Source organism: Nelusetta ayraudi, unplaced genomic scaffold, assembly GCF_046127955.1.
Source record: "Nelusetta ayraudi isolate G7.1 ecotype Tasmania unplaced genomic scaffold, CSIRO-AGI_Nayr_v1 ptg000002l, whole genome shotgun sequence".
NCBI lineage: Eukaryota > Metazoa > Chordata > Actinopteri > Tetraodontiformes > Monacanthidae > Nelusetta > Nelusetta ayraudi.
The window spans coordinates 8,635,001-8,653,054 of NW_027466052.1; the positions used below are offsets into that span (position 1 = coordinate 8,635,001).

The 18,054-nt window shown below is 45.7% G+C and overlaps 1 protein-coding gene across 2 annotated transcripts in view; it reads right to left on the reverse strand.

Moving 5' to 3' along the window:
- Window positions 1–18,054, reverse strand: part of pde3b (phosphodiesterase 3B) — a 41,699-nt gene that overhangs the window by 1,678 nt on the left and 21,967 nt on the right. Inside the window, exons 2-14 of one of the 2 annotated variants that reach the window (XM_076022162.1) lie at window positions 10,835–10,885; window positions 9,192–9,440; window positions 7,451–7,605; window positions 6,341–6,441; window positions 5,588–5,819; window positions 5,404–5,483; window positions 4,134–4,315; window positions 3,769–3,903; window positions 3,455–3,566; window positions 2,698–2,811; window positions 2,186–2,385; window positions 818–1,021; window positions 483–644 (exon numbers count right to left, since the gene is read on the reverse strand). In XM_076022162.1, coding sequence (XP_075878277.1) covers window positions 483–644; window positions 818–1,021; window positions 2,186–2,385; window positions 2,698–2,811; window positions 3,455–3,566; window positions 3,769–3,903; window positions 4,134–4,315; window positions 5,404–5,483; window positions 5,588–5,819; window positions 6,341–6,441; window positions 7,451–7,605; window positions 9,192–9,440; window positions 10,835–10,885 — 1,977 coding nt within the window. Of the gene's footprint in view, window positions 1–482; window positions 645–817; window positions 1,022–2,185; window positions 2,386–2,697; window positions 2,812–3,454; window positions 3,567–3,768; window positions 3,904–4,133; window positions 4,319–5,403; window positions 5,484–5,587; window positions 5,820–6,340; window positions 6,442–7,450; window positions 7,606–9,191; window positions 9,441–10,834; window positions 10,886–18,054 lie in introns of both variants that reach the window. The other variant, XM_076022153.1, reaches the window with a different exon arrangement.

Consider the following 18,054-nt stretch of genomic DNA (forward strand, 5'->3'; position numbering starts at 1 on the left):
GCGAGACACTTCTTGTTATTTCAAGTGACAAGCTTTGCAAAGAGTGGCATGTGTGACGTCACTTTGAAAAGCAATTTTAATTGTTTGGCCTCTGTCTTTCGGGGCTCTGGATACATGTTTATCCACCATATTGCATTGTTGTGAATCCAGGTTTTGCACTGAAAAGTTTGTTATAATCAGAGCAATTTCTACGCTGACACTTTCAAATATTAGTTGCAAATGCACGTTTTGATCACAAACTCTGAGCTTTGCTTTCATCCAAAAATTGCTTAGTTACTAACAACAATTATAGAAAGTTTTCTTATTACTCTATTTTGTATTGTAAATTCCGGAAGGGAACAAAGAAAACACAACATTACTTTATCTGGTTGTATGACACTGACTAAATATAAAGTGTCACTTTTTTTGACAAACTGATTTTTTTTATATATATTTTTTTTTTAAATCAAGGACCTGAAAAGGTGGAACAAAATTATCTGTACCTGCTCATAAAACTCATTGACGATACCCTCCGTCCACTTGAGGTGAAGGTCCCGGACCTTGGCTGGGCCGTTGATATCTGCTAGCTTAATACACACTTGGCACACCAGCAGTCTGTCGTTTTCATTGGTCCAATCAATTCCGGGACTGTTGACATCGTTCACCTGAAACGGAGGGATGCATTGTGATGGATGTTGCCTCAACAGTGCATGGTTCAAAGTCAATATTCTGGCAGACATTAGTGACTGGATGAACACACAATGACTGACTCCAGTCATGTAACTTTTTTTTTTTTTTTTTTTTTTTTTTTTTTTGAACGGCTCTCCTCTTCTCAGACCTTAGCGTTGAACTCTGCCAGGAAGTCAAAGTGCTTCTTGAGGTCCGTGGCCAGTATGGCCTCAATGACGAGGAAGCGAAAGCGCTTGAACTCCACATGATCCAGGTTGACCAGGAAGTTGAACTCTGGCCGGGACAGATAGAGGTTCCAGGCGGACGCGGCGTGGTGGTTCTCCAGCACCGACCTGTCATTGTAGAGCACGGCCTGCGCAGTGGAGTGGAGGGGAGGGGGCGGGGGGGAGAGAAGGTGAGGGTCGGCTCTCTGAGAATCCAGTTCCATAATTTCCTCTGAAAATTAATTATGCACGTGTTGCACATGGGTCGCAAAGAAACCCTTGAAAATAAAACACTGAGTGAAAAGAGTGGAGACGGAGCGGGCAGCTCCAGGCTGAGTTCGTCTGGGGTGTCGAGCGGGTTGGAAACAGTTACAGAGGGGAAACAGATGATTTTAACAGACAGGCAGGCAGGCAGACAGACAAACACGCTGACAGACATGGTGTCAATATTGGATGAAATCAGAGTGTTCAGGATTTCTTGTAACCCCCTTTCCAGGGACTGGGAACCAAAAAGTGACCTTTCATAAAAGTCATGAGAGGACACAGTGGGATCATCCATATTTCACACAGTATCATGGAATTCATCAGCTCCACAGACATGGACAAAATCATCATTTTTTGAAAATATTTTTTTATAATCCTGCGAGAAAAAAACCCGCAAAACCCCTTTTTGAACTATACACCGAATGGCTCGCGAAGCATACGAGAGGTCAGGTGAAGGAAATGTTTGCTGTGTAGTTAAAGGTTAACTAGAACATTTCTGAGGATGCTGCCACTCCTCCTCCTCATCCTCCACCTCCTCTTCCTCTTTTCGCCAACGCTCGACGACGACGCGTGACGAGCTGAAGGCAAAGTTGGGGGCGGCGTGAAAACAACCATGCAATTTGTGCGGAGCGTGGCGTTGCAGCGGTCCGCTGGGGGGTCCACTCAGACACAGTCGGCCAGACACTCAGCCACGTGACCGCGAGCTTCGCGCAGGGAGGCTGTCTCCTGGGGGGAACATCAATCTTTACATTTGCATTTGGTCTGTCTGTCTGTCTGTCTGTCCGTCCGTCAACAAACAATATGACTGAACAAACAAACCCCTCCCCACCCGGCTGTCCTGCACTGGAACACTGGAAAGAAACGATTAAAAAGTGGCTAGTGTGCCCAATAAAGAGCAAAACTGCAGGACTACTGCGGCAGAGGAGCGTGCAACGACCGGGAGACACAACAGACAGAGTTTGTTGCAAAATATGAGATTTAATCGAAGGTCTGAAACGTGCAGACCGTCCTTTTGTTTTTCTGAAGACGTGGGCTGTGCAGCAGGTTACCTGAGGTGCGTTAGTGGCTACGAGAAAGGCGTTTGTGCGACCGGGGTGGTCGTAGTCGTGCATTGCAGCTGCTACATAAAGGGCCATGAGCTCCAGGGCCGGGATGTTCCAGGCCAGGCAGCCGTAGCTGTCGTCTGAAATGGAGGAGCTCTTGGAGGAGGAGTAGGATATCCTGCCCGGAGAGATCCCACTGTCGGAGTCTGGAACACAACAGGGGACCAGAGCAAATGTCTGAGCACCAAGAGGAGAAATAAACTGCAGCATGTCTAAGAATAAGACCAAGCTGGTTTGAATATGAAAAGAAGGTGTCATTTTTTTCCACCATAAATGCCTTTAACAGCAGCTCTAAAGGATACATTACACACACACACACACACACATACAGTATATACACACATATATATATATTCGTCTTCTTCAGGTTTTCATCTTCCTATGACATCTTCACATAAAATGCTAAGCTAAGTGATCTTGCACTACTGAGCTGGAAGTACAACGTGCCAGACACCCACCTGTGTCACTTCCTGTCACATGCTCACTGTGAATCTGCTGGAACCCAGGGATTGGTCGAGTGGTCAGGTACCAGACAGCATGGAGCACATCAGTAGCATGGACCCGATTGTGGTCTGTGAGCCAAAGACAAACAAAAGTGTCAACTTCACCACCCACGGACACAGGGAAGACAGTTCATGGCTGAGAAATTAACAGCAATGCATAGCAATATGTACAGCGGTGAACAAATTTATTGGACCATAAAAATGACAGAAATATTGTATAAATCTTTCCAAAAATTTATTAAAACTTTAATTTATTTATTTGGCTTTAATTTATCTGTTGTAACTAATTAGTCAACTTTTATTTCCCCCAACCGAGCTTCTGGAAGATGTTGAAGACTGATTATAAAACATCACAGAGGCCTTTTCTGTTCAGTCATCTTAATAAATAAACAACTACAAATTCACTACAACTACAAATTCATCTTGATTAAGGTAATGTAATACTGTGCTTAAATCTATTCATCATTTTTTTTTGTAAAACAGTCAATTTAAATAATCCCAGCAAAACATTAAAAACATAATTTCAGTTAGAGCACTTTGGAGCACTGGTGTATTAGCAACAATGGAAACTTTAAAAAGAAAAAAGAAAAGAAAAAAAAATTGGCGATTAACAGTTAATTTAGGGCAGTTTGCCCATAAGCCTTACATTTGGTGTTAAATAATAAATGTGTTGAGCGCTGTGCAATCTAAAGAAATTGACAATTGAACTCACAGGGAATGTCCCTGTAGCCATTTTCCAGAGCGTGGAAATACAGCATGAACTCCCTGACGGGGATCTTGAAGATTTCAAACAGACACATGTCCTGAAAGAGCGTGTACGTCACCTGTGGAGACACAAAAAAAAAAAAGTCTGCAAATTCCAAAATATTGTGCTTTCACGTTTGCAACAGAAACTCTTTCTATGCCATTCGCTGGCCAGGAATGCATCTTAGCACTTAAAGCCTTTGCAAGTGACACAAACAGAAAGCCGCAGGAGGAGCAGCGGCGACCTGGCCGTCTACAAGGACAACACTGGTAGGGACTGACGTGGCTGAGGATCCTTCCAGTCCTCCCTCCGGTGATGTCCACCAGGTCAAAAATCTGGAAGTTCCACGTGTTCATCTTCTCCATGTTGACCTCGTGATCGTCCAGCATGGGATCTAAGCGGAACTCCTGCTTGCCCTGCGGAGGGGGCGGGGGTGGAGAAGAGGAGGGACACGACTTTCTTAGAGGAACTTGAAGCTTCACTGGCGCTGAATCACTACGTCAAGCTTCCACAACAGAACAGACCAGAGTGTCGCGATGATGTTTATTTTAAACCACATTATGGGTGTGAGACTAAAAGCAGAAGCTCTGTTTGCTCCGTCCTTAAAAGCCAGCCCCACCCTAGCTGTTGGAGAAATCAAACGCACCTCTGATTCCTGAGTCTGCTGCTCTGAGCTCGAGCTGTTCTCCTCCTCCTGCTCCTCTTCCTCCTCCCCCTGCCGTGCTTTCCCAGGGTCTCCGCCAACACTTGGCCGTCCGTCCGCACTCGGGTCCGCTTCCACGCTCTCCTCCTTGATCAGGGACTCGGCGTGGGGCTCCAGCCCTTCAGCTGCTGCAGGAACAGAGGACAATCAGCTCCCTGCTCCAGCGGAATTCAAATCAACAATGCCTCTTTATTCTTGAGCCCAAGCTCTGGTGAAGCAGCTCCTATTGAAAACAGCAGTGTGTGAAATACCCTTCAATATTCCTCTTGATTGTTACTCAATATCAATCTAAACTTCCTGAACATATTTTTAAAAATTAAATATTAAACAGGGTGATATATAATAATAATAAATATATATATATATTTATTTTTTGAGACCCACTTCAATTTTGCTTTGAGGCTTTCAGGGGGTCTCATGGGCTAATCAGGTAGGGTCCAAACCCCCCAAATCTCCTGGTATTTCGCACACTGTGTATTTAGCCCTCTGTTTGCAACCTCCTGCTAAAGCTGATGCTTCATTGCACCAGACTAATTTTGGGAAAAGAAAAAAAAACAGGGCAGACTCAGACAGATGATAGACACCTGGCTGGGGATGGGGAGGGGAGGGGAGGGCCAGTGTCACTAGCCTGGAGGAGGTATCAGCGCCCTTTGTGAGATCACAAAGTGCAGAAATTCAGACTTTCTGCAAAGTGGCAGCTAAAAAAATCCCAAGAAAAGGCTCAAGTTTTGATAAAGTTAAAATTTTACCCCTGATGAGGGGTAAAATTTGGCCTCTGCATTTGACTCCTCCCCTGAGGGAGCGGCGAGCAGGTGAGCAGCAGCGGTGCTGTCTGGGCAGTCATAGTAAAGATACATTTTATCGTTGTAAAATACAAGTGTGAATTTTGGAATCACAGGGTGCTTTAAAAAACAACAAGGTTAAGCAGTCTTTCCCAAATCTTGATTTAAAAAATATCTTTAAAAAATGTTAAAAGTGAATTGCTTATTTTGAAAATCCCATTTAGTTGATAGGATCTTTGAAACAAAGCTGTCGGACAGAATGCACGACCACAGAGCTCACTCACACCTGTGCATCATTAAAAACCAAAAAAAAAAACCAACAGAGAGCCGTGTTCCCAAAACATTGTATCCAGTGGGTTTGATCTCCCGAGGCTCCCTGTCAATTCCACTTTTGAACTCAACAATCAAGTATTATTTGGTAGAGGATGAACCTGAGCGCCTGCGTTCAGATGGCTGATGAGATTCCCCCGAATCACTGCCGGAAACTCCCTTAAGCATCTGACGACCACAACTAGAACAGACAGACAGAACAAAAATGAACAAAAACAAACAAACAAACAAACCAACAAAAAAAACAGACGATATGACAAGTGAGGAGGGCGCCGGCGCTCTCACCTGGTGCAGAGAGGTGCGCCCGAGCCCCGCAGGCTCTGCTGGAAGTCGGGGGAGCTGAGGGTGTAGCTCAGCGGCTTGTGCAGACTCAGGCTGACGCTGGGCTTGGTCAGGAAGTCGGCCGTGTCGGGGAACTCCACGGGCGGCCGGGTGACGAGGGACGACGTGGAAGCGACGCCCAGCGGCAGGGGGCTGTGGAGGGGTGAGGTAACTGGGCTCAGGCTGGGCGACGCACCTGCAGGGGTCAGGGGGTCAGAGGTCGGAAGGGTTAGCGACCTTCTCCGTTGCTGCCTCCCCCGTTCTGGAACTCACTCCGAACAAACCCAACCGAAACTGCACTGACCTGCCATCATTCAAATCACTACTTAAAACACATCTATTTCATACTGGTTTTAATATTTAGTTCTTGTTTTAGTGTGAGTCACTTTCTTTTACTTATTTGTTTCAAAGTAAAATCGGTTCTGACCTCCTTGGTTTTGCTTGTTTTACTCTAACCTGCACTTGATTTATCCATCCATCCATTTTCAATACCTGCTTCTTTTTAAACTCGGGGTTGTAAGTACATTTATTTATTTGTTTATTTTTAAGTACTTTTATTTAACTACAAATTTTACTCTGACATGTTTTCTTTTGTAAGGTGTCCTTGAGGACTTTGAAAAGCGCTCAAAAAGCACTTTGCTGTATGTTGAGATTGGGTGTGTGTGTGTCTGTGTGTGTGTGTGTGTGTGCGTGTGTGTGTGTGGGCAGGAGTCTCACCTGCCCTCCTGGGACCTGCGTGGTAGGTGAGGGTGACAGAGGAGGACCTCTGCTTGGGGATGGTCAGCAGGTTGGGGTTGGGTCCATTGGGCAGACCAGGGCTGCACGACAAACAGGACTTGCTTAACACCACAACTAAAAATACAACACGACATTCACGTCGTGTCTAGTAGTGTTGTAGTTTGGAGACTGGTCTTGGTCTCGAGACCACTCGTTCTTGTGTAGGAGGCATTTTCACGTGGTTTTGTCTCAGTCTCGGTCTGGCTGGTCTTAGGATTTTTGATCAAGACCGGTCAAAGACAAAGATTATAACGGAAAATAATTTTTGAATTTCAAAAGACACTGGCCATTTTTATTTATTTATTTTTCAGATTTTTCGTTATTTTTCTTTGATATGACCAAAAGTCTTGGTCTTCAACTCCAAATGTCTTGGTCTTGTCTCGATCTTGATACTCTCTAATCTTGATAATGTCTTGATAATGTCTCGGTTGGTGCGGTCTTGACTACAACACTACCGTCTCTACAAAAGCTGTCCGCACAAAGCGGAATTCGTCTCACACGTGCTGCTCTGCTGCCCTCTTCTGGTGATATGTCGGTACAACAAGAACTAACTAACACTAGGATGACAGCTCAGAGGCGCAGTACTGCTTCACGGATGACAACATGAAAAATAAGTGATTACTCATACGTGTACTGTATAAACATATATATTTATACATATATGTATGAATATATAAATTGGTAAGGAGTTGTTTTTAATTAATTCCATATTTCATCCGTATCCACTGTATTCTGACCATGTGAGACTTTTCCAGTTCTATTTCAAGTTCTCACTCGTTTTTCAGGTTGTAAATAGAAAGCACAAAAACAGACTCACTGCAGATTTTAATAATAAAATAAACTTCGGGCAAATTCTTACACGACCTTGGAGCTGCGACTACCATCAATTACTGCCAAAAAGTCAAGATTCTTTGGCGTGATGTTGGTGCAACATTGTTTATTCTCGTCTCACACACACGGGGAAACATGCAACCCCCCCCCAGATGTTGCTTAAGGCGAAACTCTGCTTCTCTCGCAGGTCAGCGAGGCCAGACGAGGCCGTGCGGCTACCTGATCAATGCGAGGTCGGGGTGGGACCTCTTCCCGTTGTTACGCTCCCATCGCGAGGAGGAGGCGGAGTCCAGGGGAGAGATGGACGAGCAGGACGAGGAGGTGGAGCTTCGCCTGGGCTGAGGGGTGGGGAGGCTGTTCCTGCTGCTCAGACCCTGACAGGAGGAAAGGAAGCGTCGGCTTTAGACGTTGTGTTTCAAACACAAACCCATGGAGGCCGACCACTGCTGCAGGTCTCCCACCGGGGGGAAAAAAACAAACCAACCTTAAACAAAACACAGTCGTAACGCTAAACGGTGACCCTGCTGGTTACAATAAGCACGCAAATACACAGTGGGCCAAAATTGAAAATATTTTTGAAAAAAAAAAATCTTCCTCCAGATACAACAGTGAACCTATTCATACGGACCCAAACAAGTTTTGCTTCAGAACAAGCAAAGCTTAATACTATTCAATAAGTAACTTAATATTGCCTGCATGCTCAATTGAATTTCAAATAAAAATCATCCAAATAAATAAAATGTAAATAAAAATAATATGCCTTTTTTTTAATTTGAAGCCTTCTGATTTAAATTTCAACAGTAACCTTTTCCCACGGGCAAGAGACACCGTAGGAAGAAAAAGTACATCAAAAAAACGTCAGGTGTGAAACGAAACTTCTTTTCACCTCCGCTACTTTCTGGCGCCTTTGACTCAGGTCCAGGCCCTTGCACTTTGTTGCGGTGTTTTGTTTCATAGAGTCGTCTAGTGTTGTACTCTTTGGTCACAGCCACGTCTGCTCCGCATACAAGACAAACAGGTCCGTCTTTTACCCATGTAAACAGATATTCTTCCTCGCACCGTCCCAATAGCTCCTGTTTCCTGCCCCTCTTTTCGTCATTTTTGGGGAGGGGTAGCAGGTCGCCGGTGGTAGCATGAGGTTGCTGTGACTACTGACAATGGAGGATGTGTGGAGGGCGTTTATGGGTCCTGTCCTTATTTGACGTGCCAAAAATACCAGCAGCGCATTCTGGGATTTGTCGTATTAGCGGTACATGCGCTGTGCCATACAGCAGTGGGCCAGCTCTAGCAGTCGTTATACTGAATATAATTACACTGCGGGCCAGAGTTTGACACCTATGGTGTACCCGGTGTTCATTCTTGGAACAGGTAAGACGAAACTAAGAACATTAAAAAGGACTTGTTCATTCTTGGACATCTCTGGGAGGCGCTATAGGACCATTGCTTCCAAAACGACCCGCTTCAAAACAGTTTGATTGCAATTGCAATTAACATTGTGAACTCTGAACACTGAGGGGGGGGGGTTATGCACGGCCTTTGCGTTTGTCTGAATGTGTTTCTGTCTGCGTGTACAGTATAAACATGACGTGTTGAAACCTGTCCCATGCTTGGCTGTGTGGTCATTAAAGATTCAGAATGAGAAGATCAGACATTATCTTGCCGAGACGTCCAGTTTGCACCGGACTGGGACAGGAAATCGTACTTGGAGACTCGTGAGTGATTCTAGTACCGTGGCGGTGATTGATATGATTACAGCGTGTTTGCTAGTCAGAGCGATGCTTAGCCAACTCGCCGCTATAGTAGTGACTCCTGGGGATTGCACTTCACTTTGGCCGCTTCTGTTTTTTGGGGGGGCTACGCAATCAACACGCGTTGTGGTCACTTTCTCCCACCGACGACCTCCGGAGAGACTGTGAGTAGACCCCGCCCCCCACCTCCCGGACTCAGATTGTTGTTTTACCTTGATGCTTTTCCTCTCGCACCTCTCCCCCGGGTCCTCCACCTCGTCGCAGGCGTAGAAGCCCGGGAACGGGGTGAAGGGGTTGACCCTGGGGCGGCACGAGCCCGAGAAGGTCCCCATGAGGCTGGACACGCTGCGCAGGGTGGAGACAGTCTGCGGGGGCAGCGACGAGTCCGTCAGCAGGTCGGACACCATGTTCCTGGCCTCGTTGATGACCGACAGGTCCACGCCGTTGCCGCTCACTGCGCCCTGTGGCGGGCCACACGGGGGCAAAGTTAAGAGAGAGAAGTTAAAAAAAGAAAAAGACACGGTCCTGACCTGCACCCTGTCACCTTCACTCTCCCCTATTTTCATCTATCATGGAAAAAAAATACAAAACACATTTCCACTGACACATCTGATATTATGTTTTGCACATAACTGTCCGGACACGCCCCCTTTCTCCCTCGACTTCTTCTTCTTTTCACATTTTTCTCCCCACCTTTCAAGCAGCTCGTTCCACATCACCTACACTTTCTTTAGAAGCTGCTGCAATCACCAGGTGCTACCAATCAGGGTCCAATTAGCCCCTCCCCTCCAACGACAATAGTTCATCACTGCAGATAAAATCAGTTTCTGATGGGAAACTAAACAGTTTCTAACGAAGCCTGACTTTGTTACATATATACATATATATACATATATATATGTATATATATATATATGTGTATATATATATATATATATATATATATATATATATATATATATATATATATATATATATATATACATACATATATATATATATATATATATACATATATGTATATATGTATATGTATATGTATATATACATATATATATATATATATATATATATATATATATATATATGTATACATATACATATACATATATGTGTATATATTTATATGGATACATACATATATTTGTACGCATATTATATACGCATATATATACATATACAGTATATACATACTTACATATATATACATACATATACATGTACAAATATATTATGCTATATACATATACATTATTTTATTATATATGTATACATATTCTTTTTTGTGTCTTGTTAATATTATTTATATGATAGACTCAAACTATCTGTTTTGCAATACAGAACCCTAATTATGAGCATTTTTACCTCGTGGTTTTCTATGTTTTCACAAGAAGTCAATCTGTAACGGTCCCCTCCGAGTGAGAAACACCGCTGGTCGGGAAACGGTGCTCTGGCTCCTTGCGATTAGAACTTTTGGCCAAGAATCACCCTGTTCTCACATGAACCACTAGTGCATTTTTTTTTCTGTCTTGTTTTTTTTTTCTGTCTTTTGGACAGAGGAAACAAAATTCCTAGATAGCTTGCACAAATAGTTCAAACAAGGACAAGAACGTCTGAGTAAGATACAACAATTCCAAGGTCATTGTACGCCAGCTCTTACACAATGTGTGCATTGCTTAACCTGGGAAGTATATGAGGAGGTGAGGAGAACGCAAGGCAGACTCTATCTGGCAGGGACTGCGCGTGTGTGTGTGTGTGTGTGTGTGTGTGTGTGTGTGTGTGTGTGTGTGTGTGTGTGTTGTTAGCATTTCACACACGCACACACACAAAGACACAAAAGGCTCCGGCGACTGACCTGATACTGTGGTTTGTACCAGTGCTTCAGATCCCAGTCCCACAAGATCATCTGTAAAACACACAGAGAGAGAAAAAAAAAAAGGGTCAGTGAATTGGCGCCCGTAACCACGTGCAGAACACAGAACGTCATATTTCATTTACACAACAGCAATTTTAACAACAACAAAAAGCGAGCGGCATGAACGTTGCCTGCTTTGAGCGGCAGGTCAGACACCAGCTGCCGGCAACCAGTTCTGCCTGTTATCTAAACACGCAGCGCAGTCGCCGTTTACATGAGGGATTTCCTGAGACTGTGCGATGCACTCTCCGCAGGTATGCAGAGAGCAGCTACAGCACGACAACGGGACAGGAGGCCGTCTTTTCTTTTTTCTTTTTTTTTTTTGGGGGGGGGGGGGCTTTGTTTTTCACCATTTCGCCCAAAGCAAAACTAAAAGAAAAGCAGCGAACCGCTAAAACCGCCGCGCTGCGTCTACAATAGAGTCGGGAGATCTTATCTGCCGCAAAGTACGTCAGTCGACTGCATTTCCGTGCTATCTGTAGGTAACCAAACAGGAGCTGTCACACGGAACTGCAGCTTGAACTCAGAGGTTGTGTAACACCAGGTGGCCGGACCTGAAATAACAGCGAATCCTCACACAACGTGCTCAGCTGCTTCATGCAACGCAAAGTGTGACACAGTGTGAAATGTGTGGATGTGTATCTGCAACAGTGTGGCACTTCAGTCGTTTCCATGTGATGGATTGTTTTCCCATTTTCACTTCTCTTTAACCTGCAGCTGTGGATAATTCATTATACAAAACAGCATATTTAGCCCTCTGTTTGCAGCCTCCTACAGAAACGTTCAGTATCAGTTTCATGCTAAGATATGTTGGAGCTTTACCGTGGTTTTGGGGGAGGGGGGGGGGACAAAAAAAAACACAGAAGCATGACAAAGGCCTGAGGTGGTCTGAGCAGTTGCGGGGGAGGGGTTTGCAGTGCCCTTTGTGATGTCACAAAGAGTTTTTTTTCACATTTAAATATGACAACTACAGACACAGTGTTGAAAGACGACAGTAGCAAGGGCGGATTTCACATCAAGTCAGATGTTGCGATGTTGAACAGAGTTGAGAAAAAAACAAAGAAGCAAAGGGTTTTTAATATATTCTAAGAAGGATTTTAAGGGTTAAAAAAAAAGTTGACAACGCTTCTGTGGTGACGTGATCGGCTTAATGAATAATAAAAACAACACCACCATCAAATCTTGTTTATGGTGCAAACTCTATTATTGTTAGATTACATTAATGGTCATAAATGATGCCCATTAGACAGACAGTTAATTCGTTTCATTGCTGGAAAGAATGCGAGTTTCTCACAAATTCCAAACATTCCTCTTCTCTGGCAAGTAATGCAGTTCCACCTCACGCCACAAGGGGGTGGGGGAGACAGTAGGGAGGCCTGGGCCTTGTTTGAAGAGCATCACTGTGACCTAAACCTAATGCACACACACACACACACACACTGTTGTCAATTGGCTATAAATAACAGGAAGACCTCCTCAGCCCAGGAAGATTAGACAGCGGATGGATCCTCAGCACACAAAGTTGGAAACTTAAGTGTGACCACAGCGCCACCACTGTCACATATTGCTTTAACTTGGATTTATGGTTATTATTTTATTTCATTTTGCTCTTATCCTCCCTGAGGCATAAAGTCCCACAAACGAACCAGACGACTATGTTTCTCTCTTCTTTCGTCCAGCTTACGTCACATAAGTGTGTGTGTGTGTGTGTGTGTGTGTGTGTGTGTGTGTGTGTGTGTGTGTGCGTGCGTGCGCGCCTCTAACATACAGTAGGCCAGCGCCACGGAGGCCGGTTGTTAAACAGACGGGTGGCTCCCTGCCCTCATCTCCCCTAATCAGTTACCGCTTCATTGATCAAAGTGGGCTGTTGGGTGTTTGTCATCAGCGTCTGTACAATGCTGCCAAACATTTAATATGGCAAATAAGCCCTGCCATGGCAACCTGACATAGAGGCCAGCAAACAATGCTCCATACACCATGGCAACACGATTGGCGGGAGATGGCCAGAGGACAGAGTCGTCGGCCTTCTGCTTGTTCAGGGAGAGACGGGGGGGAGTTTTGGTTTTTCTAGCGTCTCTCATGGAAGGTGGAGGGACGACCGAAAACCTCCCTACGTCCATTGGGAGCGAGTGATACGGAGAGTTTGAGAGCGGAGAGCTGATACAGGTCAACAGCGACAGAACCTCCTTACTCCTGTTGACGGCTGACTTTTCTCCAACAGGATCTTTTACAAACTCCAGCCCATTACGAAGCATCCATCCATCCATCCATCCATCTTTTTTATCATCAGCCTCTCCTGCACTCAGGGTCTCAGGGTGAAGGCGGAGTTACACCCTGGACAAGCCGCCAGTGTATCGCAGGGGCACACAGACAGACAGACAGACAGACAGGCTGCAGACTATTGAAAACAGGGGTGGGCAAACGTTTTGACTGCTGGGGCCACAACGGGTTCTGAAATTCGACAGAGGGGGTCGGACCAGGAGCTGATGGGTGGAGTCTTTTGGTGACACACCTCACAGGAGAAAAAAATATATTGTGGGATATGTAGAAAAGATGTGCAATTAATGTCAATTGAAAATGAACAAAATCAGTGTCTTTGAAGCGCCACGTTATTTAGCTCCTGATTGACAATTTCTTCAAGTTCAAGTTCGACGGGCCGGATTAAAAAGCTTAAAGGGCCACATGTGGCCCCCCCGGGGGCCGTAGTTTGCCCATGCCTGATCTCGAGTTATTCAGAGTTGCCGGTGAGCCTGATGGGCCCCGTCTTGGCTCCAGGGAGTGATGGATGAAGCCGCAGCGCCTGGAGAGAAAACCACAAGCTCCACACAGACAGGCCACCAGGTCTCCGGGAATCCAACTCGCAACCTCCTTACCCTGAAGGCGACGGCGCTGACCGCCGCACCACCATCTTGTGTCGCCAGTTACTCAATGCACAGCGTCTGCGTCTGTATACAATGACGACAAAGTCCCCAACACACAACACAACTCGGCGCCAGTGAGAAGTCGCCACCAAACGAACTCAAACTGCAACTGCAAAGCCGACAGATGACAAGAACTCCATAACTGGGAAAACTTTCGTTTTGTTTAGTTTTTTCTTGCTCATGTTATGGAAATATTATATATGGGGGTTGCTGAGACAAGCACACGCACGCACGCGCACATACACAAACATACGCACACTGCAAATCTCAAAGGCATTGCTTTGCATAATTTTCTTGCATATGAAAGAAATAGTTGCAAAAGTACAAAAAAAAAGCCCCCCAAGACACCAACTCCAGTAGGGCAGGATTTTCGGAAACTCTTTAGGAATCGTTCTAAAAGCTCTGCGGCCTAAAAATCTGTTTCAAGCCCAAAGAAAAACCTCAACACAAGTTCCAAATCAGCCCCTTTTTTCCACTTTGCACGGTTGCCAAACCTGTACGATTGACCTTTGCTAGCCTGCTATCTGTCCCTTCTGTGCAACAGCGTGTGCGCGGGTGTGCGTGTACATATGTGTGTGTGTGTGTGTGTGTGTGCACGCGCGTGCATGCACCGACATTATTTATGGCGCGGCCATTCCCAAAAAGGGAAACGACTGTCCTGAATAATGCGCACCTGCATGATAGATACTACACAAACACCGTGCGCCAAATAAGAACAGAATAAAAAATCTCTGCACTCTGTAAACTCCGAGGGGGTGGAAAGAAAAAAAGGAAAGAAAACAAAAGAGACACATTGAAATAACACTCCTGCCGCACCGGTTATTTAACACGAGACGAATCGTAAATAACTTGTCGAGTGACTAGTCGACCTGTCGGGGCTATTATGCAGTCGTGCTGTGGCACCTGCGTGTCATATGAGTCCCGGCTGCGAGGTGCTAGAAGTGATAAAAACACGCTAATAGAGAGAGAGGGGGAGAGAGAGAGAGAGAGAGAGAGAGAGAGAGAGAGAGAGAGAGAGAGAGAGAAAAGAGAGAGAGTTTGTGTGTTAGAGAAGGGTTAAAAAAACAAAGGTATCAATGGCGGGCGGGAACGGCTGGGTCTTTGTAGGGAGAGGAGCGGGGCCACTGCTGACGTCAGTGCGCTGCGACACACAGCGTCAGCAGCAGAGTGCGCACGCCAATAATGAGGACGGGACTCCGGCTGTCGGGACACGCAGGGGAAGAAGAGATGAGGGAGAGGGAGGGAGAGAGAGAGAGGGAGGAAAAGAAAGCGGAGAGGAGAGAAGAGGGACGATTAAATGAGAGGACTGAGGAGTGCGTGCATGTACGCGTGCGAGAGGGTGTGTAAGTGTGGTGTGTGTGTGTGCGTGTGTGTGTGTGTGTGTGTGTGTGTCCTCCTTTTCGGACAGAGCTGCCAAGATGTTGCTGGGCCCGTAGCAGAAAGAAAGAAAAAAAAAAAAAAACAGGGCCAAAGCGCAGGACGTAATGGCTGACTGCAGCAGCGCGGCCACGGACACAGACTGGGGGATTAAAAAATACTGTCTCTGAACTTTTCACCCCGACTGACTCACCACTGAGATGATTCCTATAAGAGGTCACGCAAAGGTCGGAGCGGCTCGGATTTATAGGGAGGCGGGCGAGACGTCGGGGAAGCGATGAGACGATTTGTGGGTTGAGGGGGGAAAAATAGGAGACGTTCGACGTGCTCGACTAGAAGACGTCTAGTCGGGCAGCCGCAAGGTTCCAATTTCAGCTCGTCTATCTTGATGGCCAACAGGGAGAAGAGCTGGAATCCAGCTTTTCAGTTGGTCTTTTTCCAATCATTCCATAAACAATCAGCTGCCTTTTAGTTGTGACGACACCAGGGGGCGAGCAGCGCCAAAAAGACCCGGGAGACGAAGAACAGGAAGTGACAACCAGCCTTGCTGCTGCTAAAGAGATTAGCACGGTTGTTCGCCAGGTCGAGATAGTCTGGTTAATTAGAGTCAGCTAGTTTGAAGGACGCATGACCACACACAAAAAAAACTTGCAGGACTTTTCAATGCTTGGGCAGCGGGGGGCAGTTCTATCTACACTGGCCAGCACTTTCAAAATAAAAGAAGGATCAGAAACACGACCTTTCTATATTTTGCGGGAAAGATTTTCACTTTAGTATCACTGGCAAGAGTTCACTTTAACATCACAGCAAATCACGCCACAGGACTCCCGCAAGCGACGCCTAGCGATAGCTAGCTGTGTCAGCACCGATAAATGTGATTGGTCCGCTTTTAAAATATCAGACAGATACTTGATCCAATCACCAGTTTTGCTGCTCAGTTTTCCAAACACTTTCATTTCATCTGACATGTCGGACATTTTGGATCAACTGTTTTTGCAAACAATAAGTAATCTAATTTAAAGGGGAAAAAAGCAGCAGGCCAGTTTCCTGACCTGCGCATGACGGTTACAGCAGGAACGCCATGTCGGACCAAATATTTTGAAATTGTGTCTGTGTTCAGATTGCACTCTTTTGCACTTTCCAACAACTGCAGGACAGAAACTCTGTCACGGACATTCAAACCAGAAAGATTGTCAGTCACTTACTGCCACTCTGACTCGGTCAGATTCTGACAGAATCACGTGGCCGTAAGAATCAACCAAAATTTACAATATACTACAAATGCAATGGAGCCATCATGTCCTCACACCTTTAGTGATTTTCAATAAAAAAAAAACTCAGATGACCGGATCCAGGACCGTGCTCATGGATACAGTGAGCATTGGCCAATCAATCCCTAAGAAGGAGGTAAAGGACTTCCTGTCATGGCAACCGAGTCGGATAGTGTACATGACTTAAGACGCATTGAAATCTCCTTTCATCTGCGTCACCCGGCATAACAGCCCATCAGGGAAACTCATCGCGGCCAGTGGACCGACATCTGTCACCAGCGTTGTCCAGGCAAACTGGCAGGACCATGGAACATTCTTGGCTCCGTGAAAAGGAGCTCCTGCAAAATGTCATCCCTCTCTTTCACACTCCTCTCCCAGTTCACCGGACCAGTGCTGTCACTGTCAGGCCTGGGAAAAGCCTCTGTTGGCGTCTCTCTTTTTTTCCAAGACTCGTGTAACAAGATCAGAGCCTCTGCACGTCACCTTCCATTTCAGCCACTTGGCGCCCGTCCAGTGAATTAGAAACACAACAATTGTGGGGTAAATATTCAAACCATCCAGGGTGTGAACATACCCAGGCTCAGGTCTGGGTATTCCTGTATTATGGGACCGTGTTCTGAACAAGAACTGGACGAGTGCGGTCTAATATTCCTCATCTTGACGACTCCGTCAGACAAACGGATATCAAAACTTTCCAACAACAGGAAAAACCTGTCTGAAATTTCATGCCTCATGCTCAAACTGATAAACAGGAGTCGATGCTGGGAAATGAACCCGTGACTTTGTTGGCCTTCCTGATTTGCATAAGATTCCGCGAAAGGTTAAGCAGAAAACAGCTCTGGAATTGCCACACAACAAGCGACAATCCAACTTTCCCTCCAGCAGACCGTCTTTAGGCACACGTTATATCGTCACAGCCACCTTGTTAGCAATCGGGGATCTTGCTCTTGGGATCAAGCCACGCAAATCACCTCTTGCTATCCTGGCGGTTCAACCTGCTGCATGTATCACAAGTTGACACGGGATCAGTTTCACCAAGTGGCACGAAAGTGATCCGAGCCCTAACGGGACCATCCAGGTGCCCTGTGAAGGTGGCAGTTCTGAAGTCATTTGAGAGCGAGGAGCTCTGCTCTGCCTGTCTAAATAAATAAATATGAAGATCCATGCAGTTTTTATACCACTTGAGAGTTGACATCTTAGAAATGCATTTCACCTAGTAGTTTATTTTGCATCTAAATGACCTGGAAGATTAAATACACACACGCATATAAATAATGCAAGTTGTCAGGTAAAGCTCAGGAGGCGTGCTCTGCCCTATCCACTGAGGACAGCCTCAATTAGGACTGCCTCAAGACGGCTATTTTGAATGTGTACGAGCTCGTACCTGGAGCCTATCAGCAGCAATCAAAACTCCAGCCAGGCCGTCTCTGACATTGCACAAGAAAATATGTTACGTGACCGCTCGTGTTCCGCCTGCAAGACAAACGCTATTGCTTCCTCGTAAGTTCATGCTTTTATAGCACTTCGAAAACAGTTTGCCTGACCGTCTTGTGGTGTATCTCAATGAGCAGAAGGTTTCATGTCTAAAACA